The sequence below is a fragment of the Corvus hawaiiensis genome, chromosome 16, assembly GCF_020740725.1.
Source record: "Corvus hawaiiensis isolate bCorHaw1 chromosome 16, bCorHaw1.pri.cur, whole genome shotgun sequence".
Taxonomy (NCBI): Eukaryota; Metazoa; Chordata; class Aves; order Passeriformes; family Corvidae; genus Corvus; species Corvus hawaiiensis.
The window spans coordinates 14,582,202-14,600,497 of record NC_063228.1 but is presented as its reverse complement, the minus strand read 5'-3'; the positions used below and the strand labels follow the sequence as shown (position 1 = coordinate 14,600,497).

Below are 18,296 nucleotides of genomic sequence, written 5' to 3'. Positions count from 1 at the left end.
CGCCGCGGGGGCTCTTGGGTGTTGTAGTCCGCCGCTCGGGAAGGCGGGGCGCTCCCGGCATGCCTTGCGCGGGCGGGACTAGTTCCGGCGGCGGCGCTCACCGGGGCGCAGGTGAGGGGCAGGGACGGGACAGCGGGAGGAGCAGCAGCGGCAGCAGCATTCACCTCTGGGGCTGGCCCTGGCCACTCCCCGTCCTCCCTGGGTCCGTGGCCGCAGCGGTTCCGACTGGCTCGCTGAAGTCTGCGATGCTGAGGCCGCGTTGCCAGCAGGGCCGCGAGGGAGGCAGGTGCGGAGATAACGTCCCTGGAGCCGTTCCGCTGTGAGGCGTTCGGTAACAGCCGTGCGGCGGCCGCTTTGGCCGCTCCAACCGCGCGGGGTCTGCCTCAGGTGCGTTGCTGTGTGACCGGAGCGTGCCCGGGCCGAGCCGTGCGAGTGCCGTGTCCGGCTGCCTTGGCGGGCACAGCCCCTGTACGGGAAATGTGCTCCCTAATGTGCCTGCTCGAGTGGTTTTGTGCCCCTTGCCTCGTTTTTCCGAGGTTGTTTGATGTGCTTTGACGTGCCTGATACTGGCAGGCTCGTGGTAGAATCACTCAGGTTGGAAATGAGCTTTAAGATCGTTGAGTCCAAGCATTAAAAGATGAAGAGCTTGGTGTATTTTGAGTATTTTCAACAGACGTGGGTAAGATTAAACGCGAGTGTTGTGGGTCCAGGAATGTTTTCTCTCACCCACCTCTGGAACCTGATGTGGTTCCTGCAGCTGTGATTTGTGCCAGCTGAATCACTCAGCAGATGACACAGTGCAAAAATGAGATGTTCTGATTCTTGTTGCTGTGGCTGAGCTGATAAAAATTGCACCTAGAAGGGATGTAACAAGGCTTTTTATTCCCTCCAATAAGTTGTTGCTGGACTTAATGGAAATAGAGCTAAGTTGGGAGCAGAAGGGGAGCATGTTCCTGCTCTGCTCCCCACTGATGGGGCCTCATGTCCAGTCTTGGGGGCAGCCGCGATATCAGAAGGATATCTGTTGGAGAGTGTCCAAAGGAGGGACATGGGCATGGGGAAGGGTCTGAGGAGCAGCTGAGGACACTTGGATTGTTCAGCTGGATAAGGAGACTGAGGGCAGAGCTCAGCGGGGGCTGAGCAGGGAACAGGACCCAGGGAATGGCTGGAGCTGTGCCAGGGCAGGGTCAGGCTGGAGATCAGGGAAAGGCTCTTCCCCAGAGGGTGCTGGGCACTGCCCAGGCTCCCCAGGGAATGGGCACGGCCCCGAGGCTGCCAGAGCTCCAGGAGCGTTTGGACAGCGCTGCCAGGGATGCCCAGGGTGGGGTTGTTGGAGTGTCTGTGCAGGGCCAGGGACTGGACTAGTTGGTCCTTGTAGGTCCCTTCCCACGCCGAATATTCCATGACTCTCTGTTGTGAGCTTGATGGCTCAGTTGGAACCTCCAATAACCTCCACTCTTGTGCTGCCTTGGGTGTCGCTATTTTGGGACAGAAGGACACATGTGGATGTCACCTGTGCTTGTGGGAGGGGATGTGAGAGAGTGAATTGAGCGGAGCCTGGAGCTGAGCAGTGCCTGGTGAGGGTGATTAATGGGCAGTGTTGGATTTATTCTGTGTTTGGGGGATGGTTGCTTCTCAAATCACCTCCCCTTTATTTTGGTGTAGCTCCAAGGTGTGTTTTGTTGCAGTTTTCATACTAAGTTTATTTTTTCTCTACCCTCTGGTTTGCTCAAACAGCAAATTCTGAATCCAGGGCAATGTGGGGTATGCTGCCTGTTCTGTGCCCCAGCACTGTAGAGCTCTGATCCTAATAAATAGCTGTGTGCTGATGGTTTAAATTTAATAATAATAATTACAGCAGCCTCACAGGTGTCATGGCTTGACCCCAGCTGGTTACTAAGTACTAGGCTGCTGCTTTTCCCTCCTCCATCCCAGTGGGATGGGGAGGAGAATCAGAAAAGTAAAAAAACCTCATGGCTTGAGGTAAGAACAATTTGATTACTGAAGCAAAGTCAAATATAATGATAATAATAATTATAACGAGAAAATAAATAAAACCCAAAAGAAACTCAAAAGCAATACGGTTGCTCAGCACCTGCTGACTGATTCCCATCCCATATCCAAGCTATGATTGGCCCCTCCCAGCCAACCTCCCCAGTTCAAATACTGGGAGTGATGTTCTGTGGAATGGAATATCTCTCTGGCCAGTTTGGGATCAGCTCTCCCCCCCCCCCCCCCCCCCCCCGGCTTCTTGGGCACCTCCTTGCTAGTAGAGCATGGGAAAGTCCTTGATTTAAGGTAAGCACTGGATAGCAGCATCCAAAACATCAGTGTGTTACCAGCATGCTTCTCATCCTAAATCCAAAATGGCCTGTGCCAGCTGCTGGGAATGAACTCTATCCCAGCTGAAACCAGGACAGCAGAGCTGAGGGAGGTCTCTAACAAATGTGAATTTGATCACTGTGCCTGGAAGCAGGGGAACAGCCTGTGAATGTTCAGGTCTTTGTCAAACTTATTTTTAGTAACCCAATCTCCCTCAGTACTCTCATGTTTACTTTTACAGGGATTTTTGTGGACTTTATCTGAAGTGTTCCGTGCTATGACTTGAGCTTCTTAATATCTGTTGTGGCTGCCCCTGGAGCCCTGGAAATGACCAAGGCCAGGCTGGATGGGGCTTGGAGCAACCTGGGATAGTGGAAGGTGTCCCTGCCCATGGCAGGGGGTGAGATGAGATGATCTTTAAGGTCCCTTCAACCCAAACCATCCTGGTATTCCATGCTATTATGGATTATTTTGTATTGGATGCCTGTGTCACATGTCCCCTTCAGGCTCCTCCTCTTTGGACCAGACAACCCCAAATTTTGTTTTCACCCAGGTCTTTCCATTTCAGTCCTGAGAGCTCTGATCACTCTTGTTGTTTTCCTGGAGATGGTGAGCAGCTGTCCTCACAGGTGCTTGCAGAGCTGACATCCTGCTGAAGTTCAGTCTGAGAGGAAATCTCAGAGCTTTAAAAAAATAAAAATCAAAAAGCAAATATGTAGGCATAGCACAGGGGAGGTGTAGGAGTGAGGCTGAGTGTCCTGGATGTTTTGTTATTATTGCCCTGTTGGCCGTGGATCACCTCACCACGGCTGTGTTGGTAACTTGTACCTGAGTGGGGCTGATTGTGACAAAGACCAAACACCTGAGTGGTTTATAATTAATGTACCCAGTTAACAAGAGGGCTGCAGAGAACAACAAGCTTCACTTGCACCTGGATGTGCTTCTACAAACTGCCCTGGATTTTACCTCCTTTCACTGCCTTTTGGCCTTCCTGAGACAGCTTTAATCTGTTTTAGTGAGAAACTCCTACTTTCCCCCTCATGATCCACTTCAACCCACTTAGCTCTTCTTGTGTTTTGATTGTGAGGTGTTCAGGCCTTCCACTTGTGCTCTGCATATTCTTGTCTGAGGCCCCTGGGTTGCCCAGTGCAGTACAAATTGCTGCTGTCAGGCAAAGCAGGTGCTTTTACAGATATTTTTTAAAGGGAAATAATTACCAGTTGATGAAGTAGAATACACGGTGCTTTTATAGTCTTAACAAGCTGAGGATGAAGGAGGGGAAGAAAAGGAAGGTGGGAGAGAAAGGATCCAGGTGGGGAGTGAAGAGGTAAGATTTAAAGGTGTTTTCTTATACTATAAGACAGGGGATGGTGCGTGCAAGGCAAAGACTCCCAGTTGTTCAGAAAACAGAAGTATGGTTTTGAAATGTTACAGCTGAGGGAATCTAGAGAGCAACTGCTGCTGAAAAGTGTATTCCTGCTTTCTTTCATTCCTCACCAGTGCCGCATTTGGCATTTGCCTGACCCCAGAATGAATCAAAGCACTTAAACTGGCAAGAAGTTATCAGGAAGAAGAAAGACTTTATGTTGGCTTAGCTTATGTAGAGGCACCAGGCAAACCCCAGGAGTTCTGCATGGTGGGCAGTGAGACTACAGGGAGGGGAAAGCAATTCCCATGGGATTGCCTGGAACAAGCTGCCCAGAGAGGCTGTGGATCTCCTTCTCTGGAGGTATTCAAAGCCCACCTGGGCATAGCCCTGTGTAATGTGCTCAGAAGACCCTGCTTGAGCAGGGAGGTTGGGTGAGATGACATCCAGTGGTCCCTTCCAACCTGTGCTGGAGCTGCAGCTGAAGCCCTCAGCTGCTGGATGCAGCTGTGCTGAGCAGCTCTTCATGGAGTGCCAAACAAGAACACTCTCCTGTGAGAGGTTCAAATGATGAATCTGCAATTGCTCCCCAAGGCTGGGGCTGGGATAAACCTTTCAGGCAGTCCTGGAGCTGGAGGAGCTGTGTAATTAAGTTGTGTCTGCAGGATGGGGGTGTGCTGCTGCTCCCAGTGTTTCAGCATTTTCCAGGATTCACTGAGGTGGGGCTGGGCTGTCTGTGAAGGGCTGAAACAATAAATGGGAGAAACAATCTGCTTAGAACCTGATGACAGTGGAGTGTGCACCCTCTTCAGGTGACACTGACTGCCTTTGGGAGCAGTGGACAGTTGTCGTTATTAATGACTGTGTCTTAATTTAATCAGGGCCATCCTGTAATGCAAGACAGATGGAGAAGACCAGGAATGTCTGACACATGAATTCTTAATTCTCTCCCTGCATTATAAAACATGCAGAGCAAGAATTACATCCTTTTGTATAACACTAAGCTACCTTCAGTTCTTAAATAGATGTTTGGTCTTCTCTTGCCGAAGTTATTCAAAGCTGCCTTAGGCATGTTTGGATTAGGCAGGGAGGAAATAAAGCTTCTGGAATCTTAAAATGAGATTTGAAAGATGTGGGTTTTAGCATTATTGCCTTTTATTTTTCCAGTGTATTGGAATCCCAGAGCTCCCTGCAGTAAGAGAGAACTTCCAGCAGAGTCTTCTCAGCAACTGTTACTGCCTCGGGCTGAGGAGTCGATCAAAGTTGAGGTAAGAATTTGAAACCCCACACATCTGAGCTGGCCTCACCTTCCAAGCCTGTGGCACCTTGGAGCTGTAATCCTGTGTCAGATGGGGATCAGCAGCTGAATGCTGTGCTCTGGTTTGGCTCCTCAGGGTGGGATGTCGGAGCTGAGCGACGAAGCCAGCGAGTCGGAGCTGCTGAGCCGCAGCCTCTCCATGTGGCACGGCGTCGGGCACGTGGTCTGCCGGGAGGAGCTGGATGTGCCCCTGGACCTGCACACAGCCTCCTCCGTCGGGCAGTATGAAGTGGTGCAGGAGTGCATCCAGCGGTGAGAGGGGCTGGGGGGGCACAGCTGGGGTGCCACCTGCTGCAGGTGTGGTTGTCACCAGTGCCGCACTGGTCAGGGCAATGGGAACATGTCACTGGGACTCCCAAAGGGTTCTTGGCACAAAGTTTCCAGGGGCAAATCTGTTGATAAAAATTAGCTCCTTAGTGTTTTAGTGGGAGGTGTGTCCCTTTCATGGCATGGGGGTGGAATGAGGTGGTCTCGAAGGTCCCTTCTACCCAAACCATTCTGTGATTCTGCGATTTGGGGGAGGTTGTGCTGGGGCTGGTAGAAATTCCCCTGCAGGCTTCAGTGCTAGAATTCTTTCAGTACAATGCTGATAACAAGAGTCTGCAGGAGCCAGCTGTGGTCCACAGCTCCTGCCCAGTAGTTCATGTGACTTCTTTCCTCTGTTCCTTAGTGGAGACCTGGATTTGAACCAGAGGAACTGTGGGGGCTGGACCCCACTCATGTACGCTTCCTACATTGGCCACGACAACATCGTGCACCTGCTGCTGGAAGCGGGAGTGAATGTGAACATCCCCACCCCAGAAGGGCAGACCCCCCTCATGCTGGCCTCCAGCTGTGGCAACGAGAGTGTTGCTTACTTCCTTCTACAGGTGTGTATCCCATAAAAAACAGGTAAAGCCACAGCACGTGGTTTAAATGCTCATGGTGGGATTATCCACAAGTGGCCACTTTGTGTTCTGTTGTGAGTTCAGCTTCATGGTGGGATTTGATTTAAACTCCTGGTGTCCCAGCACAGAGGGGCAGTGGCTGAAAGCCTGAGCTGTCGCTGTTGTACTGGGGATGACGAGAAAAGCAATACAGACTTCAGTCCAGAGGAAGGGAATGGAATTATTTATTAATTTCCAAACTCATTTATATAACCTGGTTTGCTTGAATGGCATAAGGTTATTGGTCCTTTGACCTTCCACCTCTTAGAATGATTGGTTAAACCCTACAACATCCATTTCAAAATATTTCTCCAGTCAGTAACATAACAAACTGTGCAGCTGCAAGATAAAGGTATTAGTTTACAAAAACCTCTCACTGTTCCCAGCCAGCGTGTGTGTGAAAGCAAGACTCTCACACGGATGCTGGCAGAAAGCTGGAAAATTTCTCTGTGATCAAGCTTTCAGCATCCACACTGAGCAGAGCAGGTGCAGTAAGGAGCATTGTCTGTTCTCTTGCAGCAAGGGGCAGAGCTGGAGATGAAGGACATCCATGGCTGGACTGCCTTGTTCCACTGCACCAGCGCTGGGCACCAGCAGATGGTCAAGTTCTTACTGGAGAATGGGGCAAATGCCAACTGCAAGTAAGGAGGAATCTTCATTCCATTGTCATTTCATTGTCATTTGTCATTCAGTGTGAAAGCAACAGGTGGCAGATGAACACACTCCAACAGACACCTGCTTTTGTCTTCCCCCTGTACCTTAGGATGTGTGGCACAGCTAATGCAGGGACAGGTGACCTGCAAACTGAATTGAAGTCTGCCCATGCTGTCCCTGTTTATTAAACTAAGATCAAGGGAAATTAGATTTACTGCTTGTTTAATTATCAGCTAAACACTGACACCTTCTGAACTCAACTGCACTTCGCAAGTCTTTCTATTGATTATTTTATATACTCAGAATTCAGGTTGGTTTTTGAAGTGTGCCCTGCATTCCCATGCCTTGGTGGCTGTCATACATTTATGCACGTGGAACTGCCTGAGGGCAACAAGAGGTTCCTGCCTTATTAGCTCCTGCAAAACTGATTTGGGCTCTTAAAGGCAGACCTGCAGCTGGAAGAGTAATCTGTTGCTGTGCAGCCAATTTAGGAACACTGAATCTCCCCAGGGAATTTTACAGCAGGACAGCCAGTACATCATAGAGTCTGTGCTCAGCGAAGGTTGAGGGATGGAAATGCTCTGTTAGGGTATGGCAAAACTGCAGCACAGTTCAGCTGTGGTTGTACCAGTCCATGTGTCTGTTCTCTCCCCAGGGAGCCAGTCTATGGATACACACCTCTGATGGAAGCAGCTGCTTCTGGCCATGAGATAATTGTTCAGTACCTTCTCAATCATGTAAGTGTCCTGACAGTTCTCTGTGTAGCTGAAAGTCCCTGGTTCCAGCCCTCAGAGGAACTACCACAAGTTTGACACCAGACTTTTTTTGACAGTGTTATGTTTGCTCCTTGATGACAGTCACATCTGAAGTCCCAGACTTTGAGGACTGTTTCAAAAGTACCTGCTTTCTGCAGGCTGGTACCATGATTTTACACTGGCCTTGCAGGAGTAGGAGTGAGGTGTGACTGTCCAGATTTAACTGAGTAATGACTGAAGTAGAAAACAGAGCTGTAATTCTTTTATTGTATTTACAGGCTTGCATGCTCAGGCTAGTGGACATCCTGCATCCAAAAGCTTATGAGCATTCAGGGCTCTTACACAATTTGGTTTTCATCCCATTTGACTGGTCCATCTTACTGCCAGAAGGAGGCAGCAATACAAAACACTTCAGATCAAACAAACCAGTTCCCAGTGGCAGCAATGCACAAGAGCCATATGCTGGGGCTATTTGCATTCAGGGACTGGAGAGACTGGAGACAGCTAGAAAGGCATTCAGGGTATTAGTGCTGCTTGAGCTGCCTGTCAAAAGTGAGCCTGTATTGCTGATGGAGGAGCTAAGACAATCCTTGGGGGTTTTTTTTAATATACATATGTACTTTCTATACTGCCCTCTGCCATGTGCACTTAAACAGGTATTTTTTTCTGCAGGGAGTGAAGGCAGATGTCCGAGATAACACTGGAGCCACAGCACGGACCCTGGCCATGAAGTATGGCCACACCAAGATTGTGGGGCTGATAGATTTGCATGCAGCCCCAGTGCCCAAGGTCTTCTGCAGAGGTCCAGGTAACAGATGTTTTACCTCATTCACTTTGAGATGGAACCTGAAGGGAGGTGTTTGATAGTTTGAAAGTATATTATACTGTGTATATGGGGTAGTGCTAGCTGGTCTATCCTGGAAATTCCAGCATTTCTGAGAATGGAAGAGGCATGAATCCAACAACTCTTGTCTGCTGGCCCCTTTCTGACCTAGTTTAGCTGTTTCACCCTCACTTTTTAACATTTCCCTTTTTCTTCCCACTGCATTTATGGGACCAGTAGCAAGTAAAGCAGGGGAATGACTTCCTGTGCTGCTAACAACCTGTGTTTGAACTACAGGCAAATATGAAGAGCTGAGTTCTTCAGATGAATCATGTTCTGCTCCCCAGAGACAGAGACCTGCTCGTAGGACCAAGGGTCCCAGCATCCACGAGGGGCCCCAGGCATTGGCCAAGATCACAGCAGTTGGGATTGGAGGAAGGAAGCATTCTCACTATGGTGAGGAGAGTTGGGAGCCTGAGGGACAGTCCCCTGAGGCCTCAAATGCACTGCAACTGTTCCTGCTACACATTTTTCCTGTTTGTTTGGGATTCATGTGTGCTTTGTACAGAACAAAGATAGCTTTGTATGATGATGTTCACTATCCACTGTCTGGGTTAGAAAGAAAACCCCCTGAACTCTTGTCAAGGCTGGATATTGATGAGTGGGATACTTTTCTGCTCTCACCTCAATTACTGTTCCCTTGACTCTTGAGAACAGTTCAGTTTCCCTTCTTGAGATAGGCTCAAAAGTTTGAGAGCCCTTCTCAAGCTGGTGACAGGGAGGGGTCACAGTGGCCAAGAAATCATTGATCATGAGAGTGATCTTGTGAGTTTTGCCTTCCTTGATGCTTTAAATGCCTCTAAAAATGAGATTGCAAAACCTTTGCAACAGACCAAGAGAAAGAGGATCCCACTTCAGACATCAGCCCCTGGATGCAGTGCTAGGAGGTTTTACTGTCTGTCATGGGTATTTCTCAGATTGGTTGCCTGGAATAACCAAGATTATGGACTTGAAAGCGTGTTCAAAGCTCAGTTCATTCTCTTAAACATAAGTCTGTGTTATCCCACAGCCTGTATTGGAGTGATACTGTCAGCTTCTTAAATGCCAGTGGGATGCTCCTGGTGTTTTAGCACAGCTGCAGAGGGCTTGGTTCTGCAGGGCATGCAGGGCTGGGAGTGGGACATAGCTGGCACCTTGCTCTCTTAAGCAGCTGCTTCTCCTCTTTTGGAATTTGGGTATAAAAAGGAGAGGGAATGCTGGAACTGCTGTTGAAGGTACATCTCTGCTATGAGGTTTCCTCTGACTACTTTCAATGTAAGCGTGTAGATGAAGTACATTTGCTGTGGGGCAATGTGAGGGAACTGCAGGAATCTGCATTTCTCAGGTGTTCTGCTTTTTAGAATGAAACCTGCCAGTTGAGAGGGCAGTCTCACATTTTGGTTTTTTTCACATCCATGAGTGGTTGCATTCTCTGCAGGAGCCTCCCTGATAACTTGCATACTAATCTTTGTTCTCCCTTTCCTGTTACACACAGAGCAGGTGCCCCCTCAGGGCTATGTCACCTTCAGCAATGATGGCAGCTGTGAGCCAGGTGTCATCAGGAACAGGGATGTCACCTCCCCAATTAATGAGCTGGATGTGGAGAGCAGCAGCAGCAGGGGTAAGTCACTGTCTCAGAACATGGTGTAGCTTGCAGTGCACAGCTGGGTGTGAGTCCAGGCCTTGGCTTCCCTTCCCAGTAAGATGCTAAGATTGGAATGTCTCTCCTAAAGGAAAGCTGGGATGGTTTAGCTACAGAAGATAAAGCTTAGCATGGTAATTCCATCAATATGCACAAATAATCTGAAGGAGGGTGGGACAGAGCATGGCTCTTTCCAGAAGTGTCTCTGTAGCAAACGGACTTGGGGAAAGATGACTGCTGGAGACTGTGTTATTTCTCCCTCAGGGCTCTCTTGTTTCCTGAGTGCTGCCCATGAAGCCTTGTTCTGGGTTTCCCCTCCCTTTGCACCTCCAGGAGGTTTTACTGGTAACTGTGTAAAACCAGAATGTAACAAAGTTGTACTTAAACATTTTTTCCTGTTCCTATCCAGAGGATAGTGTTTTGTCCAGCAACAGCTTGGGAACCATCAGGAGCAGCAGCAGCAGCAGCGAATGCCTCATCAGAATCCCAGGACTCAGCAGTGAAGGCTCCTTGGAAAGCAATGAGGTGGATTTTCCTTTCTCTGCCTTCAGCTTGGGCAATGCTGTCACCCTTGGGTGACTCTACTCCCATGGGAACCTGCAGGACCAGGCTGGGTGAGGAAAGGTGCTGTTCCAGGGACAGGAAAACCAAGGAAGGGGAAGAGGTTGGAGGTTACTCACAGCTCACATTGGTCAAGGCAGCTCTGGGCTGCAGTACAAAAGGGCCTTTAGGTCTTGGAGGAGTCTGTACTTGTTAGCCCCAGTGATCCTGACATCTCTGCACAGTCATCCTTTCCATTCTGAGCGTGTTTTATTCCTTTTCCAGGACTCTGACCATGCCAGCAGCCCCCCGAGTCGAAAACAAGCCAAGAGCTTTAAGGGCAAGGCTCGCTACAGCAACAGTGACAGCCAGTGGAGCCACTGCCTGGGGAAGGCTGGGGGCTGCAGCCAGCACCTGGTCCTTCCTGAGCCCCCGGCCTACACAGGGCCCCAGGTAACCACACAGACTTGTCCTGCAGGCTCTGTCACTGTGCCAGGCGTGGGAGGCTTTTCCAAGGTCACCAGAACATCTTGGAAAACATCAAACCTCTGCCCAAACCAAAACTCTTGTGAAACAGCAATTTCTTGTACAGGAGCTGTTTGCTGAGCTGTTGCTGTTGCTTGGAGGGGTTTCCTAGACCCTTCAGGCCTGTGGGTGGGCATCACAGTTGGCAGTGGTGTGGGCTGGGGTGGATGGTGCTGTGTCATTCTGCTCTGCACTTATTAGAAGAGGCTGTGGCTGCAGCAGAGAGGCCAGTCCTGGTGTGTGACTGTGGAGAAGGGCTGGGAACCACAGGAAGTTGTGGTTGCTTGTGGAACCCAGAAAGGTGTTACAACAGCACAAGGAAGCAGATGTTTATGATTAAGAGGAATGGTGATGCTTTTGTTGTGAAGGTATCAGTAAGTTTGTTTTGTCTGGGCTGCAGGACCTGGCAACATTCCTTGAGGAGATTGGGTGCCTGAAGTACCTGCAGGTGTTTGAAGAGCAAGACGTGGACCTCCGGATCTTCCTGACCCTCACAGAGAGTGACCTGAAGGAAATAGGCATCACGTGAGTGTCTGTCTTGTCCTTCCCAGCTTTCCCTTACCAACCATGTCCACCCTGGTCAGGAGGGTTTAGCTGGGGAGTGCTGCTCTCTTCAGCTGCCTCCCACACAAATTGACATCCCCATGTCCTCACTGTAACATGCTCCTGCTTCTGGAGGTACCTTTGAGAGGCCAGGACACTGCAGAGGTCCTCATGGCACCCCGTTGGGCTTAGGGACAGGTGGTGCAGGGCTTGACCCCTGTCGGTTCCATCCCCCCAGGCTGTTTGGCCCCAAGAGGAAGATGACCTCGGCCATCGCGCGCTGGCACAGCAGCGCCCGCCCGCCCAGCGACGCGCTGGAGTTGGCCTACGCTGATCGGCTGGAAGCGGAGATGCAGGAATTGGCCATCCAGCTGCACAAGGTGAGGCTGCTGGGAGCTCCTCAGGGCCCTACATCCTGCAGGAAGTGATCAGCGCTGTGTTTTTGTTGTGCCTCTGATGTTTTTCCTTCACCCCAGACCACGAGTTGTAGTGGACACAGTTGGTGTCAAGTACACCACAAGTACAGCTTATCCACTCCTCATCCTTTGTGCTCCTTTGTGTCAGTTTCCCATCCAACTGAGAGCTATAGGAGCCAGGGGCAGGAATTAAATCCCTACTCTTTTCCAGCAGTGTCATTTTTATGGTGAAGTTGTGCAGCCATCAGTGAACAGACTTGTGTTGGTTTGGGTAGTTTGGACTAATGAGTAACTTTGTAAACAGAGAGGAAGGGAGAATTGTTAACTGTGGGGCTGGGCTTGGTGTGGAGAGAACCTGTACTCAGTATACAAGCTTCATCCAGCTTCCTTTCCCACTGGAAAGGAACGTTCTGGCTGCCTAGGACATTAAAACAGCAGGGACTCCAGGGACATGTGAGAGCAGCAGGTAGGAGATGTTCAGTACTCCCAGCCTGATCCCCAGTGTGCTCTGCTGCAGAGGTGTGAAGAGGTGCAGGTGATGAAGGGCCAGGTGTGCCAGGAGCAGAAGCTGCGTGCAGTGGCTGAGAGCTGTTTGATGGAGCGGGATGAGACCTGGAATGCCATCCAGTGCCAGCTCAGAGAGGCTCAGGCCATCACCAAGGATGCTGGAGTCCTGCTGGATCAGATCAAGTAAGTCATTCCCAGGAAGTGACACTGAGACTGCTGGGAAATGGGAGTTGGGGTCATATTGGTGGTCTTACACGTGATGCTCAGGATAAGGCAGGAGAGCTCACCTGGTACCTGAACACATTTTGGGTCCTGCCTGACTTTCCCTAGTGGAAGGCCACAGCCACGGGAGCACATGTGAAGCTTTGGTCAGAGGCATGAGCTGTAAGTGGCCTTTTTGGGGGTGCTGGGTGCTCCTGTTTCAACTAGAAGCAACCAAAAGGCTGAGGTTTAGTGCTTACCCAGTGTCCAGGGTAAAACTTGGTGATCAGGTAAATACAAAAAGGAGTTTTTAACTCATAACCTACCAAGGGATGTGCAGTGATTTGCAAGTGAAGAATACTTTTCTTACAACTCTGTGACACCTGGCAGAAAAACCAGCCCTGTCCCACCTCCTGACATTCCTTTTACTGCCTTTGTGGTGCTTTTCTCTCTGCCCCAGTTGGACTCCTGTTACAGGCCTTGTTCTGCCCATTGATAGAACAGGGACATCCCTGAAAGTGGCATAAATCCTGCTGCTTATGGATCCTAGCCCAGAGGGAGTGGGGTCTGCTTGCTGCCAAGCCAGGGTGAGCTGAAGTTGGATCCCGAAGCTCAGCAGAGCAATATTCCCACTGCAAGGGGCAGAGCCTGACTTTTCCTCCTGACTGAGGAGCTGAGGCTGCTGTGGAAGGGCCCTGGCATGCTCTGAACGGACACTGCTTGAATTGATGGTGATGGTGATGACAGCCTTGATGTTGGTGATGACAACTTGGGTGCCCCTCCTGCCTGTCCTGAGGTCTTTTCTTTTGCCCATTAGAAGCCTTGGATTCGGCTTGATTCTCACACAGACCAGGCACAGCCCCTGGCTTGGGCTTCCTGCTGCTCACCCCAGCCCCTCCTTGTCTTGTGCCCCCGCAGCTCCTCTGTGAACAGGGCAAAGCTGGCTGTGGCTGCAGATGGGGAACAGTGGCTGGGAGCTGAGCAGTGCCAGCGCCCCAAGCTTGGGCTGGGGGACCACTTCCTCTTCCTGGGAAGCAGCAAGGAGCAGGTTGTACCCCAGTGCCTTAGAGGCGCTGCCTGGGCACCCCACGCAGGTACTGCAGGCTGTAGGAGTGTGCAGTGTCACTCCCAGCATGTCCCTGGGCGCTGCTGATGGCTGTGGTGTGGTTTGGCAGGAGCTGCCAGGCAGAGCTGTCGGCCCGGCTGGGCCCAGAGCGGGCGGATGAAGGAGCGCTGGACATGTGGGAGCGGCGCGGCACCAGGGAGAGCCGGCGGCCCGGGGAGCGCCCAGGTGAGCAGCAGCTCCAGCTGCAGAGGGGGAGCCCAGAGCACCCCCCCTGCTTGCCTTTCCTTGCTGAAAGGATGAAGTCAGACAGCTGGGAATGGGTGAGCAGCCAAACTCTTAGAGTGAGTTTAATTCTTGCTCAGGAGAAGCATTTAAAGCTCTCAGGGCACTTGGGAGTTTAACTTGCTGAGTTTCTCAGCAAGTTCTGGTTCTCAGCAAGTGGGAAGTTTTGGGGTCTGGCAGGTGTTTGTGGCTGAAAATGCAGAGCTGTAGCACAGGCCTCAGTGACAGCTCTGCTTCGTGAGCCTGTGGCTGCAGCTCAGGTTTGTTACCACCCTGTGCACTGGAGCAGGGTCTGAACCAGGAGATGTGGTTGGTTCCCTAACCCAGTTTGGAGGATTTTGCTGTTGGATCCATGGGACAAACCTCTGGCTGGGCAGGCCTGATCCAGCAACTCCTTATCCCTAGCAGTTGGTAAATGATCCCTGGAAGTGCTCAAGGCCAGCTTGGACGGGGCTTGGAGCAACCTGGTCTAGTGAAAGGTGTCCCTATCCACAGCAGGGGGTGGAATGGGATGGACTTTAAGGTCCCTTCCAACCCAAACCATTCCATGATTCTGAGATTCTCTGACCTTGCTCCCTGTGCCATGTTCCTGGTGACCTGTTCTTTGCTGCCTGTCTTAGAAGTGAGACAAGTAGAGATCCTGTTGATTTCTGTCCACTACACTTAATCCCTTTAAGATTCTCTTAATAAACGACCCAGCCAGCATAAAAACATAGATTCCTAAGTGGTAGAATTGCCAGAAAACTCCTCAGTTTGGCACAGGCAGCTGCACCTCTCTTCCTATGTGATTCAGAACCCCTAACTGGAACCCCTTAGGCTGGTGATGCTTCCCAGCAACACCAACCCCTCGTGTGCTGTGTCCCAGAGAGCGTGCAGATGGATTAACTGTGTCCCTGTCCTTGCAGTGCTGGAAGGGTGGCCACCTTCCCTGAAGTTCCTGAGCTTGCCTGAGCTGTCAGCTGTGCTGGAGGAGTGTGTGGGAGAGATGGGTAAGGTGGGAAGGGCTCTGGGCATGTGGAGGGACTCTTGTGCTGGGTGGGGTTTGGTGGTTTGGAGCGGTTGTTGGGAGACACCCCACAATCCCTGCTCCTTCAGGGAAGCTTCCAGGCGCTGGAGTTGGTGCTGGCAACTTATTCTTGCTGCAGATCTTGGGCTCTACTTCATCCCCTGGTGACAGGTCCAGGCTGAGAGATGAGGGGGGATGGTCCCTGCATCTCCTGCTCAGTGGAGAGAGCTGCTGGGGAAGTGGTTCCCTAATCCTGCGTCCTGTTCTCCTGGTGACAGGAATTTGTCCCAGCAACTTGCAGACAGTAGAGACACCCCTGTTTTCAGAGCAGGGAAAAGCAGCACAGCAGTGGCTGAGTGCAGCCTGTTCTTTCCTGTTTCCTGGCCCCTTCCTAATGCTGCTTTTCCCCTTTGCTTTGTCCTCAGGAAAAGCTCTGCAGACTGTGACTCAAAACCTCCAAAGGCTCCAAGCCCTGGGGCAGAGCGGGCAGAGCTGGCCAAAGCCATAACCAAGCCAGGAGGGTGAGTGGGAACAGCTGCCCTGCCCTGTCCCAGGCTGTGGCACTGAGGGGACACCATCCCTCACTGCCCTGTCCCCAGAGTTCACTCATAGCCCACACACAGGGCTGGGCTCTGACTCGTCCTTGTGTGCCCTCTGGTTGGTTCTCCCTTTGGAAAATCCATATTCCCCTTGTGTCTATGTGCCCCCAGAGGGTGACTGTCCCCTTTTTTTCCCTGGTGGCTGCAGGAATACTGACGTCGGGTGACTGTTCCACCCGGAAGCTGAGTGTGCCTGGGAGAGGGAGCACGGGGGCCGTGCCAGCAGCACCGTGGCTCTGCCGAGGGCCACCACGGCTGGCAGGGCACAGAGCAGGCCGTGGCCACCAGAGAACACAGCGGGGAGGACAAGGGACAGCAGAGGACAACAACCAGCAGCTCTTGGGGCCTGACTCAAGGTTCCCAGGATCTTTGTTTGAAAGGTTTTGGTTTGGAGGAGAAGCTCCAAGCCTGGAAGTTTTATCTGCCTTCAGCTTCCTGCAGCCCTTGTTGTTCAGGTCTGGGTGGTGATAGAAAGGTGACAGTTGCACACAGCAATCAATTCATTATCCTTTTCTGCATCCCAAGCTCCCCAGGGCCTCTGAAACGTGTCCCTGGCTCCTCCTGTGCCATGGGGATTGGCCCAGAGAATGGATCTGAGGCCATAAAAAAGGAAGTTTGTTTTGGAGGGGTGAAGGGAGTGGAGTTTGTGATGTTTTGGCTCTTTGAGCTGCAGGGGAGCTCGAAGTGCAGCCCTGTTCCTGTTGGAATGTCTGCTCTGCTGCCATCCCAGATCTGGGCTTCAAAGCCTGTTCCTCCCACCAGCCCACTCTGGTTCACTTTGGGTTCTTGCTGTCCTCAGGGGCTGGGTGTGGTCACATGTGGTGGTTTAGGAATGGCATTCACTGAAACACTCCCACCTCACTCACTGCCCCTCCTCCCCCTCCTCTGGGGTGGGATGGAGAGAAGAACTGGCACAAAAGGTGAAGATCACTGATTGAAATAAAAGCAATTTACTGGAAACAGCAATGAGATAAGGAGCAGTAACAGCAACAACAGTAATAGCAAAAGTGTACAAGGTATGTCCTGGTCCTGCAAAAATGACCCCTGTCCTGGCCAGAACCAGGACATCACAGTTACTCCATCCCCAAAACCCTGGCTTTGTGGTCAGTGCTTTATGGCAGAGGTTGTTGATCTAGTTTGCCAGGGCCAAGATCCCAGCAGGGCAGCTGTTCCCCTGGAAAGACAGGAGAGAGAAGGAAGAGCTGGGACTGCTGAGCTTCCCATGCCCCTGGCAAGCAGGGGAATGCCAAGGCAGCAGAGCAGGAACAGGGAACTCTGTCCCCCATGGGAGGTGGGCAAAGGAAGCACAGCCCAGGTGGAGCTGTGGTGCCAAGCTTTGCTCCTCACCACTGCCTGCCTTTCATTTGCAGGCTTTAGTCTTGGGAAATAGTTCTGCCAGGGCCCTCTGGGGTGGGCATTGCCAAGGACAGGCAGTGCAGGAAGAGGCTGCCCTGTCCCTGGGATTGGGTGAGGGCCTTGGTGACAGGGACCTTGGTGTAAAGTGGTTTCCAGTGACTCTGTTCCCATTTATTCCTGAATCCCATAGGGGGGAAAAACACAACAATCAAAACCTGAAGTCTGAGTGAGGGCCTTGATGGATCAGGCAGTGTCCCTTTGGGAAGAGGATGGAACTGTGTGTTCCTTCTAATTTTTGGACCTTGGTTACAGATCCCAAATACAAAAACCCATCCAGCTCCATCTTTTGAGCTGATCACCCCTCCTGATGAGCTGCCTGAGTCCCCTTAGGCAGGGGTGACACCTGCTCTGCCTGGGGTGTCTCTGCTTCCTGCGGACAGTCCCTGTCCCAAAGCAGGCAGGTGTGGCCCTCTCAGCTGTGCCCCATGTGCCTGGCAGTGTCCCCCCCTCTGGGGTGCTACTTCCTGCCTGTGGTTACCCTCCACCCTCACCACAAGGCACTCGTTTTTCATCTTGAGAAAATGCCATGGAGCACGTGGGCACTCGGTGCCAGCTGCAGGACAGGGCTGCAGGAGCTTCACCCTGCAGAGTTTGGATGAGGTGGAGGGAATTCTCCTCATGCAGCATCCCTGGAGACTGCTCAGAGGCTGTGCTGGGAAGAGTGTTCAGGGCTTTGTCCTTCATTCCATGTCACTGGAGGATAGGTGGGCAATGCCAAGGTCTCTCCCTGGCTTTGGTGGTGCCTCTGGCTGCACTAGTACAGGGTTGTTAGTGCTGTTTCCCTTGAATTTAAGGCAAAGCCCCCCAGAAGATCCTAAGGGAAAGGGCCTGGGGACACCTGGAGAGCCAAGGAAGCCCTGGCTCAGCAGTGCCTTCAGAACTGGGGGGCTGTGCAGAACAGGAAGGTGACTACAGGGCTGTGGGGCTGGCTTTGCCAAGTCTGAGGCTGGAAAAAAGGGGGTTTGAGGGATAACATGATCTATCCAATAGATTAGAATGCTTGGGCAAAGGACGGAGACATTGGCTGTGTGTGTGTGAAGGAAAAAGGCCCCAACTAGGTGCTGTAGGAGCCCAGGTCTAAAGGCTTCAAGGGGTGTGAGGGCAGACAAGGGGACAGCAGGGAGGGGATCTTCTACCAGAGAGTATCCCAGAGGAGGCAATTCCTTAAATGCAGGATGTGAAGCAGCATTCCTTGCAGCCAGCGTGGCTGTGCAGGCAGCAGGAGTCTGGTGCTACCCTGAGGTGAGCTGTCCGAGGAAAAATAGCATTTGCTGACTTGGATAAATGAATAAAACCTGAACAGCCTGGCTGTGGTGTGTGGGTCTCTCTGGAAGGGAGAAGGGACAGGAC

At 51.6% G+C, this 18,296-nt stretch overlaps 1 protein-coding gene across 4 annotated transcripts; it reads left to right on the top strand.

Moving 5' to 3' along the window:
• The first annotated feature begins 44 nt into the window (after positions 1-44).
• Positions 45-18,253, top strand: ANKS3 (ankyrin repeat and sterile alpha motif domain containing 3). Of its 4 annotated transcripts, none has more exons than XM_048321071.1 (18): positions 45-108; positions 4,852-4,956; positions 5,083-5,258; positions 5,677-5,875; positions 6,452-6,573; positions 7,242-7,323; positions 8,014-8,149; positions 8,462-8,620; positions 9,699-9,824; positions 10,255-10,370; positions 10,671-10,838; positions 11,311-11,435; positions 11,692-11,833; positions 12,387-12,559; positions 13,753-13,868; positions 14,831-14,914; positions 15,357-15,452; positions 15,679-18,253. In XM_048321071.1, exons 3-17 carry the CDS (start codon positions 5,089-5,091, stop codon positions 15,437-15,439), a joined length of 2,001 nt encoding a protein of 666 aa, XP_048177028.1. In that variant the 5' UTR covers positions 45-108; positions 4,852-4,956; positions 5,083-5,088; the 3' UTR covers positions 15,440-15,452; positions 15,679-18,253. The 4 variants fall into 4 exon arrangements, with proteins under 4 accessions (XP_048177028.1, XP_048177025.1, XP_048177027.1 ...); XM_048321068.1 differs by having other exon boundaries at positions 58-111; positions 4,856-4,956; XM_048321070.1 differs by having other exon boundaries at positions 62-286; positions 4,856-4,956.
• Positions 18,254-18,296: the final 43 nt, after the last annotated feature.

Excerpts from the sequence above, each read along its gene's own strand:
- ANKS3 (XM_048321068.1), top strand. The coding sequence starts at position 60 with ATGCCTTGCGCGGGCGGGACTAGTTCCGGCGGCGGCGCTCACCGGGGC. Across the intron at positions 11,436-11,691 it reads CTGAAGGAAATAGGCATCAC|GCTGTTTGGCCCCAAGAGGA; the intron begins GTGAGTGTCTGT and ends CCATCCCCCCAG. Across the intron at positions 12,560-13,752 it reads GTCCTGCTGGATCAGATCAA|GAGCTGCCAGGCAGAGCTGT; the intron begins GTAAGTCATTCC and ends GTGGTTTGGCAG.